At 31.6% G+C, this 19,796-nt stretch overlaps 2 protein-coding genes across 8 annotated transcripts; both read right to left on the bottom strand.

The window, feature by feature from the left end:
- LOC123200875 (protein DEEPER ROOTING 1-like) lies at positions 1 to 883 on the bottom strand. Its single transcript, XM_044616256.1, has 3 exons — positions 808 to 883; positions 265 to 689; positions 1 to 174 (listed from the first exon to the last, which is right to left on the bottom strand). Exons 1-3 carry the CDS (start codon positions 881 to 883, stop codon positions 1 to 3), a joined length of 675 nt encoding a protein of 224 aa, XP_044472191.1.
- Positions 884 to 11,767: 10,884 nt separating this feature from the next.
- On the bottom strand, positions 11,768 to 18,513 carry LOC123200722 (von Willebrand factor A domain-containing protein DDB_G0292028). 7 transcript variants are annotated; one of them, XM_044616070.1, is made up of 15 exons: positions 18,363 to 18,513; positions 17,845 to 18,219; positions 17,584 to 17,739; positions 17,282 to 17,494; positions 17,104 to 17,193; positions 16,805 to 16,921; positions 16,438 to 16,707; positions 15,971 to 16,127; positions 15,650 to 15,727; positions 15,297 to 15,397; positions 14,820 to 14,990; positions 13,894 to 13,968; positions 13,341 to 13,445; positions 12,336 to 12,737; positions 11,768 to 12,134 (listed from the first exon to the last, which is right to left on the bottom strand). In XM_044616070.1, exons 2-14 carry the CDS (start codon positions 18,133 to 18,135, stop codon positions 12,390 to 12,392), a joined length of 2,172 nt encoding a protein of 723 aa, XP_044472005.1. In that variant the 5' UTR covers positions 18,136 to 18,219; positions 18,363 to 18,513; the 3' UTR covers positions 11,768 to 12,134; positions 12,336 to 12,389. The 7 variants fall into 7 exon arrangements, with proteins under 7 accessions (XP_044472005.1, XP_044472007.1, XP_044472004.1 ...); XM_044616072.1 differs by having other exon boundaries at positions 17,584 to 17,726; positions 18,011 to 18,219; XM_044616069.1 differs by lacking the exon at positions 18,363 to 18,513 and having other exon boundaries at positions 11,768 to 12,183; positions 17,845 to 18,356.
- Positions 18,514 to 19,796: the final 1,283 nt, after the last annotated feature.

The following is a 19,796-nucleotide window of genomic DNA, read 5'->3' as shown; positions in this document are numbered from 1 at the left end:
TCAAAGGAACTTACATTCAGAATCTGTCTTAACCCATTTACTTCCCTTGGCCGGCTTCTCATCCTCTTCGGCAGACTTGAGGTTAAGCCCTCTGTTTTCCAAGTACTTTTTAGTAGACAATGTTGCACTGGAGCTTTGGGGATATATTTTCTTGTGGAGAATTGCCCTCAATATCTGTAAACAACTCATAAAATTCAACAACTGCGTGTTCATTTGAAGGATGCTTGAGTGTGTAATTCAAAAGGTATGTATAAATTTCTATACCTTTTCCATTCGTGATTCTGAGACGGGATCTCTTAAACTATGGCTAGGCGCAAACCCACCTCTGCAAGCAATCACCTTCTTAACCAGAAAAGCTAATGACTTTTTCCCAATTGCCCTTTTAGTATTGTCATTGCAAATATCTTTCCCTTTGCTGCAGACTACACTTGCTAGAATGGTCGATTGATCTTCAACTGCCGAGCTTGAATGGTCGAGAATGTCATCCAACGAAAGATCCTCAGGGTCACCTTCTGACAAGTTCAATTCATTTTGAAGTTTTCCCTCTTCTTCAAGGGTAAGATCTTGAGACAAAGAAGGATTTTGTTGAAGATCGGGTAGTAAGTTTTCATTTCCAATTGTCCCAATTGTTAGCAATCCTTTATACCAGTCGATAAATTCTTCTTTGCGTGGCTCTTGCTGTTTGTAGACTATATATATGCCAGAAACAAACATCATTAACAGTAGATGAACAAAAATATCAATAATCATGCATGGTTTCAGCTTATATATTCAGGAAAAGAAATAAGGCCAAAGAACAGTGCTTACGATTAGCCGATGAAACCGAGTCTTGTTTCTTGCCTACACGTCGCCCATTGAGCTTCTTTTGTATCCAGTTGAACATCTGCAATCAAATCAGATATGTCACCCCCTCTTAATAAACCTCATGTTTCACTTACTGACACTAAAACATCTTTCTTTCTCCTTACCTTCAATTGATGATATTATGAGGAGCTAGAGTGATCTATTCAATTAAAACAAGTGGAAACAGATAGAGATGGTGAGTATATGGACCAACAGAGATGATCAAGTGTTAGTTTATACTTCACAGATCTCTGTAAGCCAGTGAAAGCTGAGCTGCAATAGGAGTTAAATAGGGGAAGGGGGTAAGGAGAAATTCCATTCACAAGGTGGTGGAAGCTGCTGGTTTAAGTTCCCAACAGTGACTTTGCCGCCTTGTTTTCTCTCTCTTTTCTATTTGTCACCTTTTCTCTACTACTATATCTTTTTCTTTCACACGGGAGTAGTTGTAACTATACAAATACATATATTTATATATTATTATATAATTAAGTATTATATTTTTTTAATTTAAAATCATTTAATCGTATGATAACATATATCAAATATATATTTATTTATGTACTGAAAATGGACACACATAATTTTATCAATTTAAGCAAGTTTAATCAAATACATTATGAATAATAAAAAAGTATATGGAAAGGAGAGTCTTACTTTCTCTTCCCATGCTCGAAGCTCAGCAAAGAGACTCTTAAAATTTAGTAATTCTTTTTGAAACTTCAATATTAAAATGAGCCTTACTCAAAACACTTCTCTTGTAATTTATATTTATACTTTACCAAAATGTTTTCTTAAAGTTATTAACACCGTTCTTGTAGATGTAACCTACAAAATAATGAACCAAACCACCTTAAAACGCCACTTTTGTGGTCAACTTTCTTTCTCGGTTATTTGGATTTTATTAGGACTATGTAGCCAGTTGTTACGCAATTTTCCAAAATATATCTCTTGGAATGCAAGAGGTGCATGCAGTAATATTTGACTCTTGCTTTCACCTATATTTGACTCTTGCTTTCACCTATCTTTTATATACATAAGCACATATTTTGAGCGTAACAAAAATAGCAGGGTTTGACTGCCCAAACGACAACGAAACAGTAAGAAAGGCCAAGGAGCAACAAGAGCATGTTACCCTACCTTCCCCACTCAACCCTCTGTATAAATTTATTTCATCTATCTTCATTCCTTATTCACTGATATTTAAATGTTTTTTCTACTAAGTTACTGAAGATTCAACATAAGATACAGCAATAATATTGTTTTACGTATGAGCGATCCCTCGGAAACCAAAGGAAATGAAGTAATCATCTGCTTTGAATCTATTTATAAATTATAAGTTCGAGGTGATATTGTGCGTAGAGTTGAAGATTGACAGTCGTCATGCATAAGTTCAAGAAATCTAGTACTAAGTTAAAACTAGAAGGGGCGGAGGTAAAAATGCAAACAAAAGCAATAGCTTATTGGTTGGAGAATCTTTAAGATCTTTTAGCATGTTACCATGCAAATCCCTACGTTAGTGATCATGAAATTTGATCTTATATAATTTCGAGGTTTTCAAGTAGCACAATCCAATAGGAAGGTTTTTTTTTTCAAATGAAGAATCCATCGAACTGGTAAAACTCTATTAGAAATTTTTTAATGTAGGTTAACATTAATTATAATTTTTATTAAATAAAACTGGATAACTGGATAATTGAATAATCAAATGATAGTTTACAGATAAATTCAATATACTTAAAAGTTATGATATAGGTGGACAATATTAGTGTGGGTCTTGTGATTTATTAAATCTTTGATGAAAGAGTCAATTAACCTATTATATATTGGATATATCCCACTTTAAAATATGATGCAGTATACTTATAGTATAATTTGTCTCATCGAAAACTGTCATTTAGAAAGATTTCTGGAGTGAAAAACCAAGCTATATCAAGAGAAAATCTTGAAAGGTAATCTTAACAATTTTATAGATTTAAATTGTATGAAGTTCTAAATATTCTTATAACTATAAAATATTTAATTTAGTATTTTATACTTTATATATAAATTTTACAGATTTAGGATTAATTTATTTATTCAGTTTATGCATAATAAATCTTAGAAACTTTTAAGTCTAATATCCGACTCTACAATCATTAAACCAAATATGTCAATAGACTATACTTAAAATATTATCAAAAAAGATTTGAATTCACATTTTTATGAATAAATTTTTTTATTATCACTCAAATTATCTCTGGACAAGGATGGCTTGGGCGGAGGTATCCAAGTGTCTCTCAACGGGCTGCCATGCATGCGACACCACGTGAAGATGTTCATTCACGATCACACAAAAACTATACAAATTGAGGGTATATCTGACCACACGTCGACGGACAATTTGATGGTTTCTCATGAGCTTATCCGACCAACACGTGTCTCTAAGAGACCGGTCCTAGTTTCCAATTTCATGGCCTTCTAATCTCTACGTCCTCAACCTTAAGTTATTGAAGAAGTACAATCTTCACATCCCTATGCACCTGTCTCTCATGTTACTAAACAGTCTTACACTCTCACGATGCCAGAAGAATATGCAACAGTAAATGCAGTCTTGATTTTCTTAATTCATATTATAGTATTCGTGATTCGTTATTATATTAGTTCAACCTTAAAAACTTCAAATTTGAAATTGAGCGACTGCCTATAAAGCTAGGCAAATGGGACCTCAGACAAACTCAACGATTCTTTCAACTAGTGTTATTCGAGTTTGAAAAAGAGCATGACTCAAAATAAGTTTAATTTTTAATATAAATCGATTAAAAACGATATCATTTTGATCACTATGTATATTGATCGAAAGTTTATATCTACTTTTACATTTTTAACTTTTTTAGAAGTAATTTAGTATAATGATAGTATGAGAATCTAAATTATTGTCCTTTTATCTTTATACGATCTTGTTATTTATAGAGTAAGAGAAAAAAACTACAAAATAATTACGTAATTGAAGGTATATACACTCATATTTTTATATATTGAATCTAGATTTACAAAATTAATTTGTTAATTGTGCTATCCCATAAAATTAGGAGATTGCGGAAACGATTGAAATTAATAGCACTAATTCTTTCAACTATTTCTAGATAGAAGGAATCTTATCTGCATTCTAAGTTGACCTATGTATAGATAACATATTTAGTCTTTACATGATACTTGCACAACTAATACAGTAATATTATATGTATAATTTTGTGTATAAATAATAACGTGTCATCATGTGATTGGATGATTGAAAATTAAAAATAAAACAATACTTAATTACATGATGATATATCATTATTTATACATAAAAACTATGCATATAATTTTATTGATAACTAATAACTCACTACGTAATAGTTTCTCGTAGGAAGTCTAAGTGCACAACAATTGATATACAACCCTCACAACCCTTGTGGTCCTAAATTTTGTTAAATGTATTAGACTCAATCATAATCTTATACCCAACTGGGAAATGTATTTAATCAATCGGAAATTAGTAGATCATTCACTCAAAAAGGCAACAAAAATAACTTAACAATAACAAAAAAATTTGTATATTCTTTTAAAAACTGCAAAGAATAAACATTAGGTCTATAAAGAGTTCATAAACAGTAATTGTTTTACCACATTAGTGAAATTTACGAAATAGACAAAAAAAACATTTCCCCATGTGCAGACTATGGTAAAGAAACAGTAGTTTTTACCAATAAGTGAAATGCATGGAAAAGACCAAGAAACATTTTAAAAACGTTATCAGGCTTAGATATTCATGTAGAGTCATACCTGTAACCAATAATTTATGTTTTACTGATCAAATTGTTCTTTTAATATAAAAATAATACTATACGTATTTAATTTAAATATATAAATATATATATATATTTATATGTATTATTATATAATTATATATTATTTTATTTTTAATTTAAAATTATTTAATTATATGATAATGTATATAAGTATGTGTGTATTTATGTATCCAAAATAGATACACATGATTTTATTGTTAATATAATATAAAAAGTAATACTGTATGTACATATTTTAAATATATAAATATATATAATTAGATCGGGGAGGATAAATAATGAACAGTCATTCCTCAGGTGCAGTAATCCAAGGAAAAAACATTTTCCCATATGGGTTGTGGAGTTTTCCAAGTATAAGGTAACTCTCATGCCATTAGGGCTCCTCAAGTTCCCTCGAGATGCAAGTTTAAACACTAAAGACGTAAGGCAAGGCAATGGACGAGGGTTCCTGCCTACGAGAAGAAGTTTTCTTTAAATAAGAAGTTTATGTAATCTAATTAAATAGTGATACTTTCCCAAAATGTAAACGGTATCATATGCTGCCAAACTTCAAGTAAAATATCATGACAAATATGGAAGTATTCTACCTCCGAGGTTGGGCCCTTTTCATCAGTTACAAGCCAATAAATAAAAGAAGTCTTTTGGGATCCATCACAGAGAAACTCAAACAATTTCTAACGAAAACAAATAATCCACAAATAGGATATGAAGAAAAGGAACCAAAAAAATTTCACATAAACACCCAAATTAAGAAAAACCATGGACATATAATGGATAAACTCATAATAGTGAAGTTTAATTGTGAGGAGAATGCAAGAGATCGATAACCCTTTTAGATATTAAGTGTATAATTTTAAATACTAGCTCCTCAAATAAGTCTTTCTTTTCCTTGAACTTTTTAAAATCATGAACCGCACAAATTTATATCTACGATAAAATAACTGTTTCATTTGATAGAGCACATATTCTGATATTGGAACCAAAACATTTTTAGAATGACTATCGAACAATTAGTAGAATGACTTTGTTTTAATTATTACAATACCTAGGATGAACGTTCAATTTGATGGAACTCCTATTTTGTTACTGAAACTTCTGATTCTTTATCCAAAGCATCTATTCCTAAATTCTTTTCACCATGTCTAATAATCTCTACCTTGACATGAATTTGCAACACAAGCCAAATAAACTTCAATCATCAACATAATTCCTCACTTCTTTTACAAAAGCCCCTGAGGGCATGTCTCATCACTAAATATCAACTGTGTCTAACAATGTTTTAATTTACTAATGGCCAAAGGACTTATTCCCACCCAAAGTATGCTGATTTCTCAAGTTTTCCCTTATTAACTTAAAAATTCTCATTTATCCACTCACAGACAATTAAAATTAACTAAGTTCGTTAGTTATATCATTTTCCCTCTTAAACCCAAAAAACTACTAATTTTCCCCTTAGGGTTTTCAAACTTTCAGATCCAATTTTTCTAGCGACAACCGATAATCTCTAGGCACCTTCTCTTCCTCTTTGGTGCGTCCTCCTTCCGACAGTGCTCCTTCTGATGCCACATCGACGAAGACTACTCGTGTTCGTTAAAGATAAAGATGAGTTGTCTTTATCGACGACAACGTCTCACGGAGTCAGAAAAAGCATGACTGAAAGGAGGACACGTCAGAGAGGAATAAACAGTGTCTGGAGATAGCCGATCATTGTTAGAAAAATTGAATCTGAAAGTTTGAAAACCCTAGGGAAAAAATCCAATTTTTGAAAACTTAGGTTTCGGGAAATGGTTGGTTTTTAGGATTTTGGGAGGAAAAATGAAATCAAATTTAAGTTTATTTTTAATATTAAATATAAAATAACAATTTTGTCCTTAAAACTAACAGATTTAAATAGTCATGGGTGAGTAAATAAGATTTTCAAAATTAATAGAAAAAAACTTGAGAAAACAACATATTTTAAGTGGGAGTAAGTCCTTTAGCCTTTACTAATTAACATACAAAGACTTGGTAGTATGCATGACAATTGGATTATCTATTGTACTAATCTTCTTGATGAAAATATCAACATTTGCAAACACATCCCGTACAAGTTGATACATGACGTTCATATGTTTGGCTCTCAAGATACATTTGACCATGCAGCCTCGTTATATACTCCATCTCAAGTCTATCGGGTATTCGCATATATTGGTTCAATTATTTAATTTATATTAATTGGGGCTATATATGTGTTGTAATATTTATTTCTAAATATTTCAAATATATTATTAGAGATCAAAATTCACTAACTTGGGATAAGCCAAGGTGATCCACTTTTTGTGCGTTAAATCCCAATATTTTAAGCCCTATGTGGGTGACTTATAAATTTCCTAATATAATGACAATGAATAAAATTTATTATTAATTTATAATTATCATCTCTTGTATTTCCAGGGCATAAACAATCTTTAGTAAGACATTACGACCACTAACATACCAAGAATCAATGTTAACTGATGTAACTTTTTAATGATATAATTAATGTGCAATCAAATTCCTTCATATCATTTTGATATCTCATCAAGATTGAGACAAAAAAAATAGTGTTTATCTCAATTCCACTGACTTTTTGACTTGACTTTTGAAGCAACGACTGAGTTTCATTGAATTCGAGTATCGACCCTAATTTGCACTTTGGTAATAGATTTCATTGATTATAGTCATCCATTAAATAGTATTACGAAATATTTTTATCTCAATCTAAAAGTGATGAATATTTTATTAATTCATTATAGTTTCATAACATTTCTCGATATAACTAATTGCTAACGTATTAATACCTCTTGAAAAGGCTACGTTAGGGTCAAACCCTACTTAATAAATTCGCGTATTATACGTAAATTATCCGCGTTTGACTTATTTTACCATTTTAAACATATTCAATCGTATCTTTGAACCAAAAAAAAAGTATAAAATGTGTATTTTATATACTTATCATATTAAACTTATATTAAATGTCTATATTATATGTTGCCATATTTTTTCTTTTTTTTTTTTTCAACAAAGAATAAAACAACATTATTTTACATAAAATATATAAACCCAATCCAAACAATAACAAGTTGTGTTCTGTCTCTTTCAAAACCGAAAATCACTTACAATCCCATATTTTTTTTTTCTTTTCAATTTATGTTTCTCACTATCAATTCATCATTTTATTTTTTAATTTGTCGATACTTGAAAAGGACAATTTATATTGGTTCTCCAATCAAGAAAAGAAACCTATTACTTTGTTACATTTATATTGTAATTGTCTTGTAATAATAAATTTTGACTTTCATTATTTTGATTGTAAAGAAAACTTGAACTTAACTAATACTAATAATTTTTTTTTAACTCTCAACCATATGGCTTTGCCATCCTACTCCCTTATCAATTGACATTAGAGGCCAGTCTTAATCCATAAATGGGGAAAAAATATACATGTCTAAATTATCCTTTTATTGTAACACAATCATTAGAACTTGAAGTTCCTTTCAATTAAGGCAAATGATATAAGACAAAATAAAAATTTTACAGATGTTTTAAAATTTCTCTAGATTTTTTAAACATAGAATTTAGGGTTTTTTAATTAACATTTACTTGTAAAGTGTTTTTTTTCAATTATTAAAGATAAAAGTTAGATATAAATAATCTATTTTTATTAAATATCTTCATGTATAATGGAAAAATCAACTGTTGTCATATTTAATTAATTGTGTTATCTATTTGAGAGACTATAATTGAATTTTAGTTATGTATTGTGTTTGAAAGTATTGGTACTATAATTTAAAAATGGATTGTGTATTGTGTTATGTTAAGTTAACTAACCAACTAAATAATTCAATTTGAAATGTTATGTTAATTTTATCTTGATATATCGCGAAAAGTTTTAAAATTAGAATTGATACTGTTATTTTTTTTAAACATATTATTGAGTTTGTGTCGTATTAAATCCACATATAGACATCTGTATTTCTCTTGTAATCAAATTTTATAAGCACATTTTTACAATCGTACTTTTTACCATTTGTCATATTATACACACATAATTCTTGTATTATTTTTTTCCTGTTCTCGTAGATTGACTGGTATATGAAACATTCTAGTTATCTCAAGTTTAAGGATCATTATCCACTTGAAAATATATTTCATATACACTAAGGTTACCATATATATGAAGTCCTTTTGATGGATTAGTCCGATAAGTTTCAAGTTTAAGGATCAACATATTATACAGGTTTCATATATATACATACATACATACATACATACATACATACATATACATATATACATATATACATGAAACTTGTATATATACATACATACACATATATACATATACATATATACATATATATACATACATGTTAAATATATACATACATACCTACACATATATACATATACATATATATACATACATATATACATATATATATGTACATATACATACACATATACATATATACATATATATATATGTATGTATGTATATGTGTATACACACACACACACACACATATATATATACACTTTTGGTTTTATGCTTTGTGGATGATTAACTTAATCTAATCCAATGAATTCGCTATACTTGATTTCATGAAGTGGTAACTTTGCAAATATTTAACAAATATAAAATGTCATAACTCTATTATTGTGTATTTGTGTTTAACTACCCAAAAGAACCAAAACGTCTTATGTCACGTGATATAGTACAAATTCTAAGTAGGTTTCAAAATCCATTTGGAATCTACAAAGTCAATTCCAAGTGTTTCATTCTTATTTCTAGGAATTGATTCTTCAAATTTTCGTAAGATATCCAAACTCGTTCAGTCCTTACCTATCATCCCTGAAAGTAATTGTGAATCTTACTAGTGATGCTGAAATTCCCCAAACTATGTTGTTTAAGATAAAGTTATGTGTTCACCCTATTGTCCAATAGGATTACCATAATCCTATTTTCCACCTTTTCGGCGAACAACAACATTTTTTATGAACTAAAGTTTAAGCTTAACTCCATTTCCTTCTCATTGGTTGCCACAACTTTTCCTCTCTCTTCCTCCATTTCCACTCCTCCATTGTCCTCAGATGCTATCAATTTCCAAAGTTACTAGAATTTAAATTGCTGATTTGGTTCATAGTTCTTGTTATATCTAATGCTCAAACCTTTTCCTGTTTTGAATGAAATTATTCATCGAATAATCGTTAAAATTTTTCTTTCAACTGGAAGTTAATGTTCTAGAGCTAGTAGAGAGAAAGGGTGAATATGGTTTGGTTTGGTGCTATTTGAAAGCTTTTTTATACGAAATTAAAAAAAAAAATGATTTGAAGAATTTTCAAACCAAACTAAACTATTTTAGTTTCAAACTAAATTGAAAAAATACAATTTTATTCAGTTTTGATATAGTTTAAACTTATTAAAATCATTCACTTCTAAATATATATTATTTAATAAAATTATAATTTTTTTTGAATAAAATATTAACATGTAAAATGCATATGAAAAATATATACAATATATATGTAAAGTAAATGATAAAATAAACATGAAAAAGCAAATTATACATCTAATTGCTTATTAAAAAAAGTTTGTTAAATATGGTAACATATATATATTTTAAGAAATACAGTTTACAGTTTGGTTCAGTTTGGAAATCATTCAAACCATAACCCAAACAGAAAATTATTTTTTAAAAATTTATCAATATCAACCAAATCATTTTATAAACCAAATCATAATTTTTAAATGATTCAATCAATTTTATGATTTGAATGAAGTTATGCATACCCCTAATCAATAGCTTATTGGAATTGGCAAAATTGGAGTTTTGGTGAGAATCTATTTTGTGAGTTCGAGTTATAATAATTGGGTTGATTCGGATTATTAAAGTTGGGCGAGCTTTGGGTTGGGTCTGTCAGTTATATGGGTTTCGGGCTTGGACAGTTTCTAGCTGGATTCAAACTTGGTTGGACATGTGGGCTAGGCTACTTTATGGATTGTATGTTTGAAGGGACGTGGGTTGGGCTGCTGTGCGTCGTGCTTGTCCTTTGGGTGTAGATATATTAAGGGAAATGGGTTGAGCTGTGACTTTGGGCTTTTGGGTAATAACAGTTTGGCATGGATCCCGGTCTTGCATCGACAACCTAGTTATTCTCTTTCAACTTTTTGGGCTCATTCCAAGACGTTATCTAGATTTCTAGGGACGGAAGAGTTTTACCTCAGCCTTGATTTTTCTCTCGTAATATGTTCAGAAAAGCTCCCAGTGAAATCTCCCCTGAGACGGCATTTAATGGTGCCAATAGTAATTCAAAATAACATATAAAATTGATCACCATCTTAGTCTGTGGAAGCAATAACAACTCAAATGGTGAACCATTTTGTGACAATCAAAATATAGAAGCAAACTCTACTTCAAATCATTCCAATCGATGAAAGGCTGTTGGGACTCCCTTCATTGCAGCCAATTCACTGTACCCCCTCCATACACAATGGCAACTATCTACCTTTCTTGCTTCAACAAATGGTGATCATAGAGTATTGTTCGGTGCAAAAAAACCCATTATATCGGGTCATCGCCAATGAAGATAGGTTACTCCAAATGACTGACAGATATCCTGTCGAAATCCTTTTGGTTTTCTTTGTCTATGATCTATCTTTTTACTATCTCCTCACCGATGGCATGTTCTTCCTTTCTATTTGGTGGAGGTCAGTAAACTCCCTTGCTGAAAATGAATGTGATGGCAACAACCGTTGGTCCATTGGTGTTTTTCCTCCGTCCCCCATACCTCCTCATTTCACCACTCATCTCCATGTTTTCCATCCTAGAATTCACATCCACTCGACCACTCCATCCAACCTTCCTTTTGACAATTCAAGATCTCTTTCTAGTATATCCACTCTAAACTCCATTATCATCATATGCTCTAATATCAGGTTGATAAGTACCTAGATTCCTCCTAAGGTTCACCAAACAATTTGTTAAACTGTTCCAGCAATAACCCACCTTACAATCAACTACACTCACTCAACACACAACCAAGAATTATACTGCAACAATAAGCAATAGGACTGGATATTCAAGCAAACTCAATTTATATATTCCAACATCCATTACAATGTAACAGTGAATTACAATACAATGAAACAGTGCAATACAGTCTCAGTCTATTGCTAGGCAATCGAGAGCCCGACTCTCTCCTCCTACCCTTTTTCTTTTCTAAATCCTTCTTGATTCTTCTCATTCATTTCCAGCCTTTATTCTCTCCATAACCGTAAGGCCTATCTCTGCTTGCCACGTTCCTCTCCAACTCTCTCTGGTCCTGCTACCCTTCTACTGTAACTGCCACTTGTATTTTCCAGCCTTCTACTACTATTGCTTTTTCATTCCTTTGCCTTAAATTTGTTTTTCTCTCTTGCAGCAAACATAGACATGAGGCCTAACAAGGAACATATGGAAGATAAATCTAACTGGAACTGAAAATTCTGCTGAAGTTTAGTGGAAAATAATTAGTTAAGAATATGATGATGATGACTGTATGAGGAAAATTCTCCTCATATCTTTGAAATGCTGCAGAATTTCAACATGCAAAGGTTCTCTGCTATGACTGTATGACTTCATATAATTAATTTTTTTGTACCTTTAAAGAACTAGCATGCAGGTGATTAAGAGGAATCTTTTGGGTTCAGTTTCATCACCCTTCACTTCCAGAGCAACATATGAATGAGCAACATTCAAGACAGCCGAAACATGCTAGTGCAGTGCAGATTTGTGTCAAAACAATTACACATCGGTCATTTAGCTTGGAGCAGCACTGGATGCAACACAAGCAACAACACTTGTTGCACATGCTGCTGCAACAGTTGGATGCCGCCTTCACAAATATCTCTGCAGCCTCTGGTAATTTTGTCTCTTCTTTACACGGAGGAATGTTTTCAGTTGTTGCAATCAAATCGCCGAAGCCAATGTGGAGGCTCTGTAGGGATATTGTTTTTGAAACTGCAGAATCTACCATCTTTTGACCACTAGTGCTCTCTGATCCCTGCTTAAGTTTATCAATCGAACTTATTATTAGAACATGGTTTATAAGGATAAAAATACTTGTACTATAATGAGGCACAAGTGTATGTTAACTATATCCTACAAATATTTTTGTGAAAATAAATGGATAATGCAAATTTTCGTATCATTTTTCAATCTTTCTCACTCAATAATGAATCTGCAAAATGGATTTTGCATTTCAAGACATAAGAACAAATTTAATGTGAAATTTTGCCACTGCCACATGGCTGCTAAAAATTCCAAGACTTGATTTAAACAAGAAAATAGTTTGCATATGGCAACTGATCAGCCAGAAGGATCCAAGTGCCTTTTTACCATTTGGAGGGTAAGTGCAGGGTACGAGGTATACAGTGATTGAAAAAAATAACGATTCAAAAAGTTACCAAGAAAGTTTTATACTTGGTCAGTTAGTTTCAACAACCCTTCTGAGTAATTAGATAGATCCATGTAAGAACTATAATATGATTAGATAATAATAATAATTAACAAATAATACTATCAAATCCAAACAGAATGCAAGTCAAAGGGCACAGGCTTCAGTTACTAAGACATGTACTGAGCAGAATCTAACATCAATGTTTACCATCTTTATGCTTGGTGATTCTGTTCTCTTTCCATCACCAGTCTCTAGTATGATCATAGAGGTATACTCCGAAATAATGCCAGTCTGTACACTCATTTTAGCTACCTGCCAATGGAAAGGGAATAACAACATCAACTCCCTATTGCAAGAAAATGTATACAGGGTTACAATATGTGAAAGTAGACTTCCCATTAAAGCAGCTTGTAGAAAGTCTCAAGAAGATAGTCCACTTATACATAACAAATAAATTTTTGGAACATCAGACCAGAAAAACAGTTTTTGGAAAAACTGATTTCTACTTATCATAAACCTTTGATATAAATTAATTTGGAATTAGAACGAATACAGATGTCATTTATTTATTTTTATTCCATAAACTTCAAAAAAGAAAATACACTTTGTTCCATTTCTCACATTCAATGTAATCCACAGGAAGATATAAACATAACAAAATGCAAAATTGAAAGTTTCATTAAAACTGGAATGTAACAGAAAGATATAAACATAGTAAAATACAAACTGAATGCTTCATTGAAATTGGAATGCAACAGACCTTCCCCTCCAGCTGTTTGTCTTCTGACAACCATGCTTGAGCTGTGAGTAGATCAATTTGTTGCTTTGCAAATACCTGATACAGAAGAGGAAAATTGTAAATTTACCCAAAACAGGGTGCAATATTATAGAGATTCTGCATGTATGTAACATTTAGAAATTTTATATACAGGTTAAACATAACCTAATATAGGGATTGTGTGAAAAGATGAACTAAGCCTTGGTAGCTTATACAAAGTGTATATTAAGCAAATAAAAAGCACACAATTGAAAACACTGTAGACAAATATAATGATGGAGATCTCCCTCCTACTAGGAAAGACTTTAGGAGTACATTTGTTAGACTCTGATAGATTCTACGATTCTATATATTTTCGCATTTTATATTAGTTAATGTTTACATAGGTTTTTTTAGTCTATTAGAAGAGTGATTTCTTATTCTAGTAGGAGTATGATTTCAAGCCCATAAATAAGCCTTAGATCTAATTTGTTATTATGATTTTGATGATTAATAAAAAAACTCAAATTCCCCTCTCCTAAAAGTCCCTCTTTTCAGTTCCAAATTTCTTTCTCTTTTACCTACTTTCTATCTCTATCTCTTATTTCTCTCCTCCTCCTACATCACAATTTATTTGAATTAGAGAATACATATTGAATCATAACCCAGGAGTTAATAGATACAGGATTTTAAAAGGTGAATTGTCTGAATGGATAACAGGAATACAAGAATACAATAAGCCTTAGCTTGATACCCATAGCAGGTAAAGATCCTTGAGGCAGAATCAAAGATAGATATCAAGAGCACAATACATTAAATCTTGCAGCAACCAAAGACTAAAAAAGAGAGAAAAAGGAAACTTTAGAGGAGCAGCACAGGGTATGACATCAAAATTTTTATAAAATGTAAACTAAAAGTCAGTGCCTTACTTTGTCAAGAGGTATGTCCTTTGCATGTTGTGTCTTCAATTCTATAACAAAATCACTCAAATCTCCGAGAAGACCTTTGGCTTTAAGATTATCAGGAAAATTTCCCCGGTACCTCCCACATAGAGTCAATGGAGTTTCATACGGACAATCTGGAATACAAGAAGGATTCATCTATAACAAAAATAGCAAAAAGCCTTCATAAGTATGGAACGTGCCAAATAACAAAACTAAAGTCAATAATACAATAGGATAACACACACTTGCAACATAAAATATACTATTGCTACCATGATCAATATGCAAAAATGTTAGACTATTATGACTGAAAGCAAGTGAAAGTAACCGGAATCAACAAATTATATTCTAGAGTCTAAACAGAGGAATCTATTAATGATATGAAAAGAAAATTCATGGAACAATATGAGACAACAAAAATATCTAAAAATGCTAAGCAAAACCTAAATAAAAGAACTTTACCTCAAACTCATCAAGATCTTCTGACATGTCAATGGTTATATTTGCAAGAACTGTAGATAAACCTTTAGTGAACAATTTTTGCAAACCAAGCTCCACTGAATCTGACCATCAGAAAATTCATGCAAGTCAGATGCTCAGCAATACGAAAGTAAAGCAAAAATTTTCACAAAGTTATTGTTATCTAAGTCCAGTTTTTAGTTGTACAAATAACTGTTAATATAATTATTGAATGTTGGTAACAATAGGTCATCGGCACAGCTGTAAGCATAAGGGCTAAAAGCTCAGTTACTCAATTGGTAAATGAATCTATATTTTTTTTTTTCTTTTTGACAACTTTGAAGTGCAGAACTGACCTAAATCATATGCTACGCCATAGTGTCCTCTGCTTATCTTTGCAAGCAGATGTAGGAAATAATGGTTACAGTATAAACCTGAAAATTTTCACACAATAAGTTAACTGTAGGTGCTCTATACTTATCTTACCATGGAAACATACAAGCCCAGATACAAAAACAATTATACATCATCACAAATGATATGAATTTGTAAAAAATAATTAATAAAACCATCAACAACATAAAGCCCTTCTTTTTACTTCTTCATGGAGTAGAAAAAAGAACGCTTCGGAGAAATTAACATGCCAGTAAACGGTAGATATTAGTAGAAAGCATTACCAATTCCAAAAGTGTATATATGTGGACAAATTGACCCTCCATTTGTGAGGTGACTTTTCATCATATCACAAATGTGTCTCTCATTTTCAACAGCCCCATCAGTAACAAGGAAGATGGTAGGGATTGAACCATGAGTATTAGATAGCATATCTATAGCCTGAAAGAAAAATGGAACCGCACACCCATAACTTTGAATGAAAGTTAATACAGAAAGATCATATCTACTTGAAACAGTATAACCAACATCAAAATATTTACAAAACGAACATATATGCATAGACCATGGGGAGCAGAACTATCACAGCACGTAGATGATTAGTGCCAGTTACCCATCAATCTTTTGTCTTATTAAGTAACAACAACATAACTTCTTTAAAAGGCTATAGCACATTTTTTTTTTTATATTTTAGTAGGTAAATATAATTTAATAAAACTAAAACCAAAACTAAATGTGAATGAAAAGAGACCTTAGTTAGGGGACGAAGTATATCTGTACCCCCCTCTGCAATAAAGTTTACTCCAATCCACTGAGTTGCCCTTTCAACTGCCTCCTTTGTAGCCAACTCCATTGACGTTGAAAATAGATGTGTCTCCCCATTAAAAGCTATAATGTTAAACAAATCTTTTGGATCAAGCTTAGACAGGGCAGCAGATAATGCATTCTTTGTATCCTCAAGTGGTTTTCCTAGCATACTTCCACTTATATCAACCATAAATATAACATCCTTTCTGAACACCTATTAAATTGAGTACGATGAGGAAAGGTGTAACTGAACAAATCATAAAAGAAACAAATAAAAAGAATAATCACTTATCAAAAGCTCTAAAACTTACCTTTCTACTTTTCTGGCTTCCTGGATAAAAATAGATGCAGAACATCTCTCTTTGGTCAACGTCATGCACAGGTGGAGATTGCAAAAGTATGCCACCAATCATGTGACTGGGAGAAACCTAATATATCAAGTAGGCAAGATACAATGATTAAGTAATTATACAAATAACGATTAAAGGTAACCTTTCAAAGTTGTCCATCTAATTCTAGTATACTATATATTCACTTCCAAAAGAAAACTTATGTAAGGACTCTTACACTATATAAATTTACAATGCGAGTAAAAATGGATGAGTCTTACAGTGTATGAGAAACTGAAGTCAGTATTTGACCATTTAAGAACTTCTGATTCATAAGAAAACCCAAGCTGTCCTGCTTCGCGCCTTAATTGCTGGAAAGTTGATAACAAAAGATAAACTCTAGTAAAGATAGTTGAGATAAAAAATGAAAAATCAGGAAAACGCTTGACAAGTATGTACCTTTAAAGGATGACTAGTTGTCTTGCACAAGACCTCACTTCCTGTACCAGCATTCACATTCAACAGTATCTTTTCCTTTTTCGAAGTCTTCCTTATAGCAGGAGTGACATACTCAGGAAACTTAAACGGCACATTTAACGAAAATTCTCCATCACAATAAGACAATTTCTGGGACCAATGAAGTTTTACTGAAAGGAAGGAACCCCCATCAATCTGAGAAATGAAATAAACTAATAAAAGTTAGAAAAAAAAAAAAAACTGAAATAAGTTAAATCTAGTTAAGCAAACGGAGTAGCAATTACCTGTGGTATTGTTAAGGTGAAAATATGAGGCTTCAAAAAGCCTCCATTTTCAGGTCTGGCTGCCTTTTCCACACCATCCTTGTTGTCTTCCAATGGAACCAATCGAGTACAATACGATTTCATAGAAACCTCTACCTCAACACCTAAGATTGAACCCTGTTAGCCAAATGATATATTATTTGTCTTCTTGACACTAAAACAAAACAAAAATTTAAAAAAAAAAAAAAACAAATCCATTTTCTTTATTTTCATAAAGTCCACCTCCTCGCCCATGGGGATAGCAATTCGGCAATCGCAGCTCTTACTGCCCATAACACAATGGACTCTCCAGGATCCGGAAACCCGAACAAAGGCCGTATCCAGATAACAATCCACATCCAACTCGACTTTATTCATTTGTAAAGGAATCAAAGCCGGAGGATCGCACCTGCCATGCACGTGTGGCTGGTAGCTCGGAATATCCGGATTGTCCACGAACTTCGGATCGGATATGACCGCGTACAACATCGGCGCCTTGGGCATGTACATGTCCACCGATCCTGGTACCTCCATCGACGTCGGAACTCTGGGGGGAGACACCGCTCGGTCCTTCCCGTAGTACAGTCGCTTCGAAAGCTTAAGCCCATCCTCCACCGCCTTCGCAAAATCATCGGCCATTGGAATGTGTCAAAACTCAAAAGTAAAAATTTTCCCAACGTAAAGACTAATATTCATGTAAATTTTTGGGGTTTGACGTTCATGGAAATAAAGAATGGAAGAAAAGAATCATCAGTTCTTACAGCTATTTAACAGGCAAATTATTTTACTATTGCGTTGTTCTGTGAGCCGCTCGGATACAGCTGAGTCATCAGCGTGATTTAGATTCAGAGGCCTAGGCAACGTTGAATGTTCGGCTTTCTGTCTAGGATCACAATCTGTTGTGTGATGGACCGCTGTGACCCGATCCGCGTGTCAGAAGATCTGCCCTTGCTCAACGGACTGTTATTTTAACGTTTTCGATGGTGCCAAGCCGACAGAGGATTGGAATTTGATAAATGAGAAAGCAAAACAAACAAGGTAAGTAAAGAAGAAAGGCATCGCGGTTTCGAACATAATAGTTAAACCGCATATTAAAAATTTAATTTTTTATATTATATATTAGATATTATATTGTATAATATAATTTTTTAAAAATAAAATAATAAAAAATTCTAATTTATATATTATCATTTTAAAAAAATATTATATATATTTTTAAAATTTTTCATATATATTTTCACTCTATTATTATTTTTACTAAAAAATATATCGATCTATATTGATAATATGTATCATATTATATTGTATGATATATTTATTATATTATATTAATTTATACTTTATAATAGATATCATTTTATATTTGTATCGTAAAATATATATTATATATTATATAATACTGATAATTATGATTTTTAATAATATTTTGAATAATAAAATAACAAGATTTGAAGTATAAAAGTAATTTTCAAATATCTTTCAGTAATATTTTAAAATTAAACTCTTAATTTATCTAAAATCATGATTAAGAAATCGATCATTAGATTAGAATTTCATCTGCTTGGTTTGATTAAACAAGATTTATTTGTTTGAAAAAACAGAAGCTTTTTGATTGTATATTTAGTTTGCCAATTCTCTATCAATGTTAAGTTAAAAATGAGTAGTTGCAATCAAAAGTTAGGCGGAAGGACTTGTTCTTACCCAAAAATTATTCATTTCTCAAGTTCTTACCATTTAATTTTAAAAAACCATTTTATTCATCTATAAACAGTTGTATATGTTAGTTTTAAAAACAAAATTATTATTTTATCTATAATAGTAAAAATAAACTAAAATTACTTTTACTTTAAAAATTAATACACTTAACCATCTTTGAATAATAAAAAAAAAATTTAATTAAAAAAAAAAAGAAGCAATCTTTGGGTGGGTGGTAGACCTGGCCACGGGCCGGTTTGGCCTGTGAACCGGACCGAAACTGGCCAGGATAAAACCAAAACCGGAACCGGACTGAATCGAAATCGAAACCCCGGTTTTATGGTTCGGTTCCGGTTTACATAAATTGGAACCGTAAAACTGCCAATTCACACTGGTTTATGAACCGACGGTTTACTGTGCTAACCGAAAAAAATTTGAAATTTTTTTAATTTTATTTAAACAGCCAACGATTCCCTTGAACCGTTGGCTTGTTGAAGTTT

This window comes from Mangifera indica, chromosome 17, assembly GCF_011075055.1.
Source record: "Mangifera indica cultivar Alphonso chromosome 17, CATAS_Mindica_2.1, whole genome shotgun sequence".
NCBI classification, from domain to species: domain Eukaryota; kingdom Viridiplantae; phylum Streptophyta; class Magnoliopsida; order Sapindales; family Anacardiaceae; genus Mangifera; species Mangifera indica.
The sequence above is the reverse complement of the archived record's forward strand: the minus strand, read 5'-3'. Positions and strand labels throughout refer to the sequence as shown.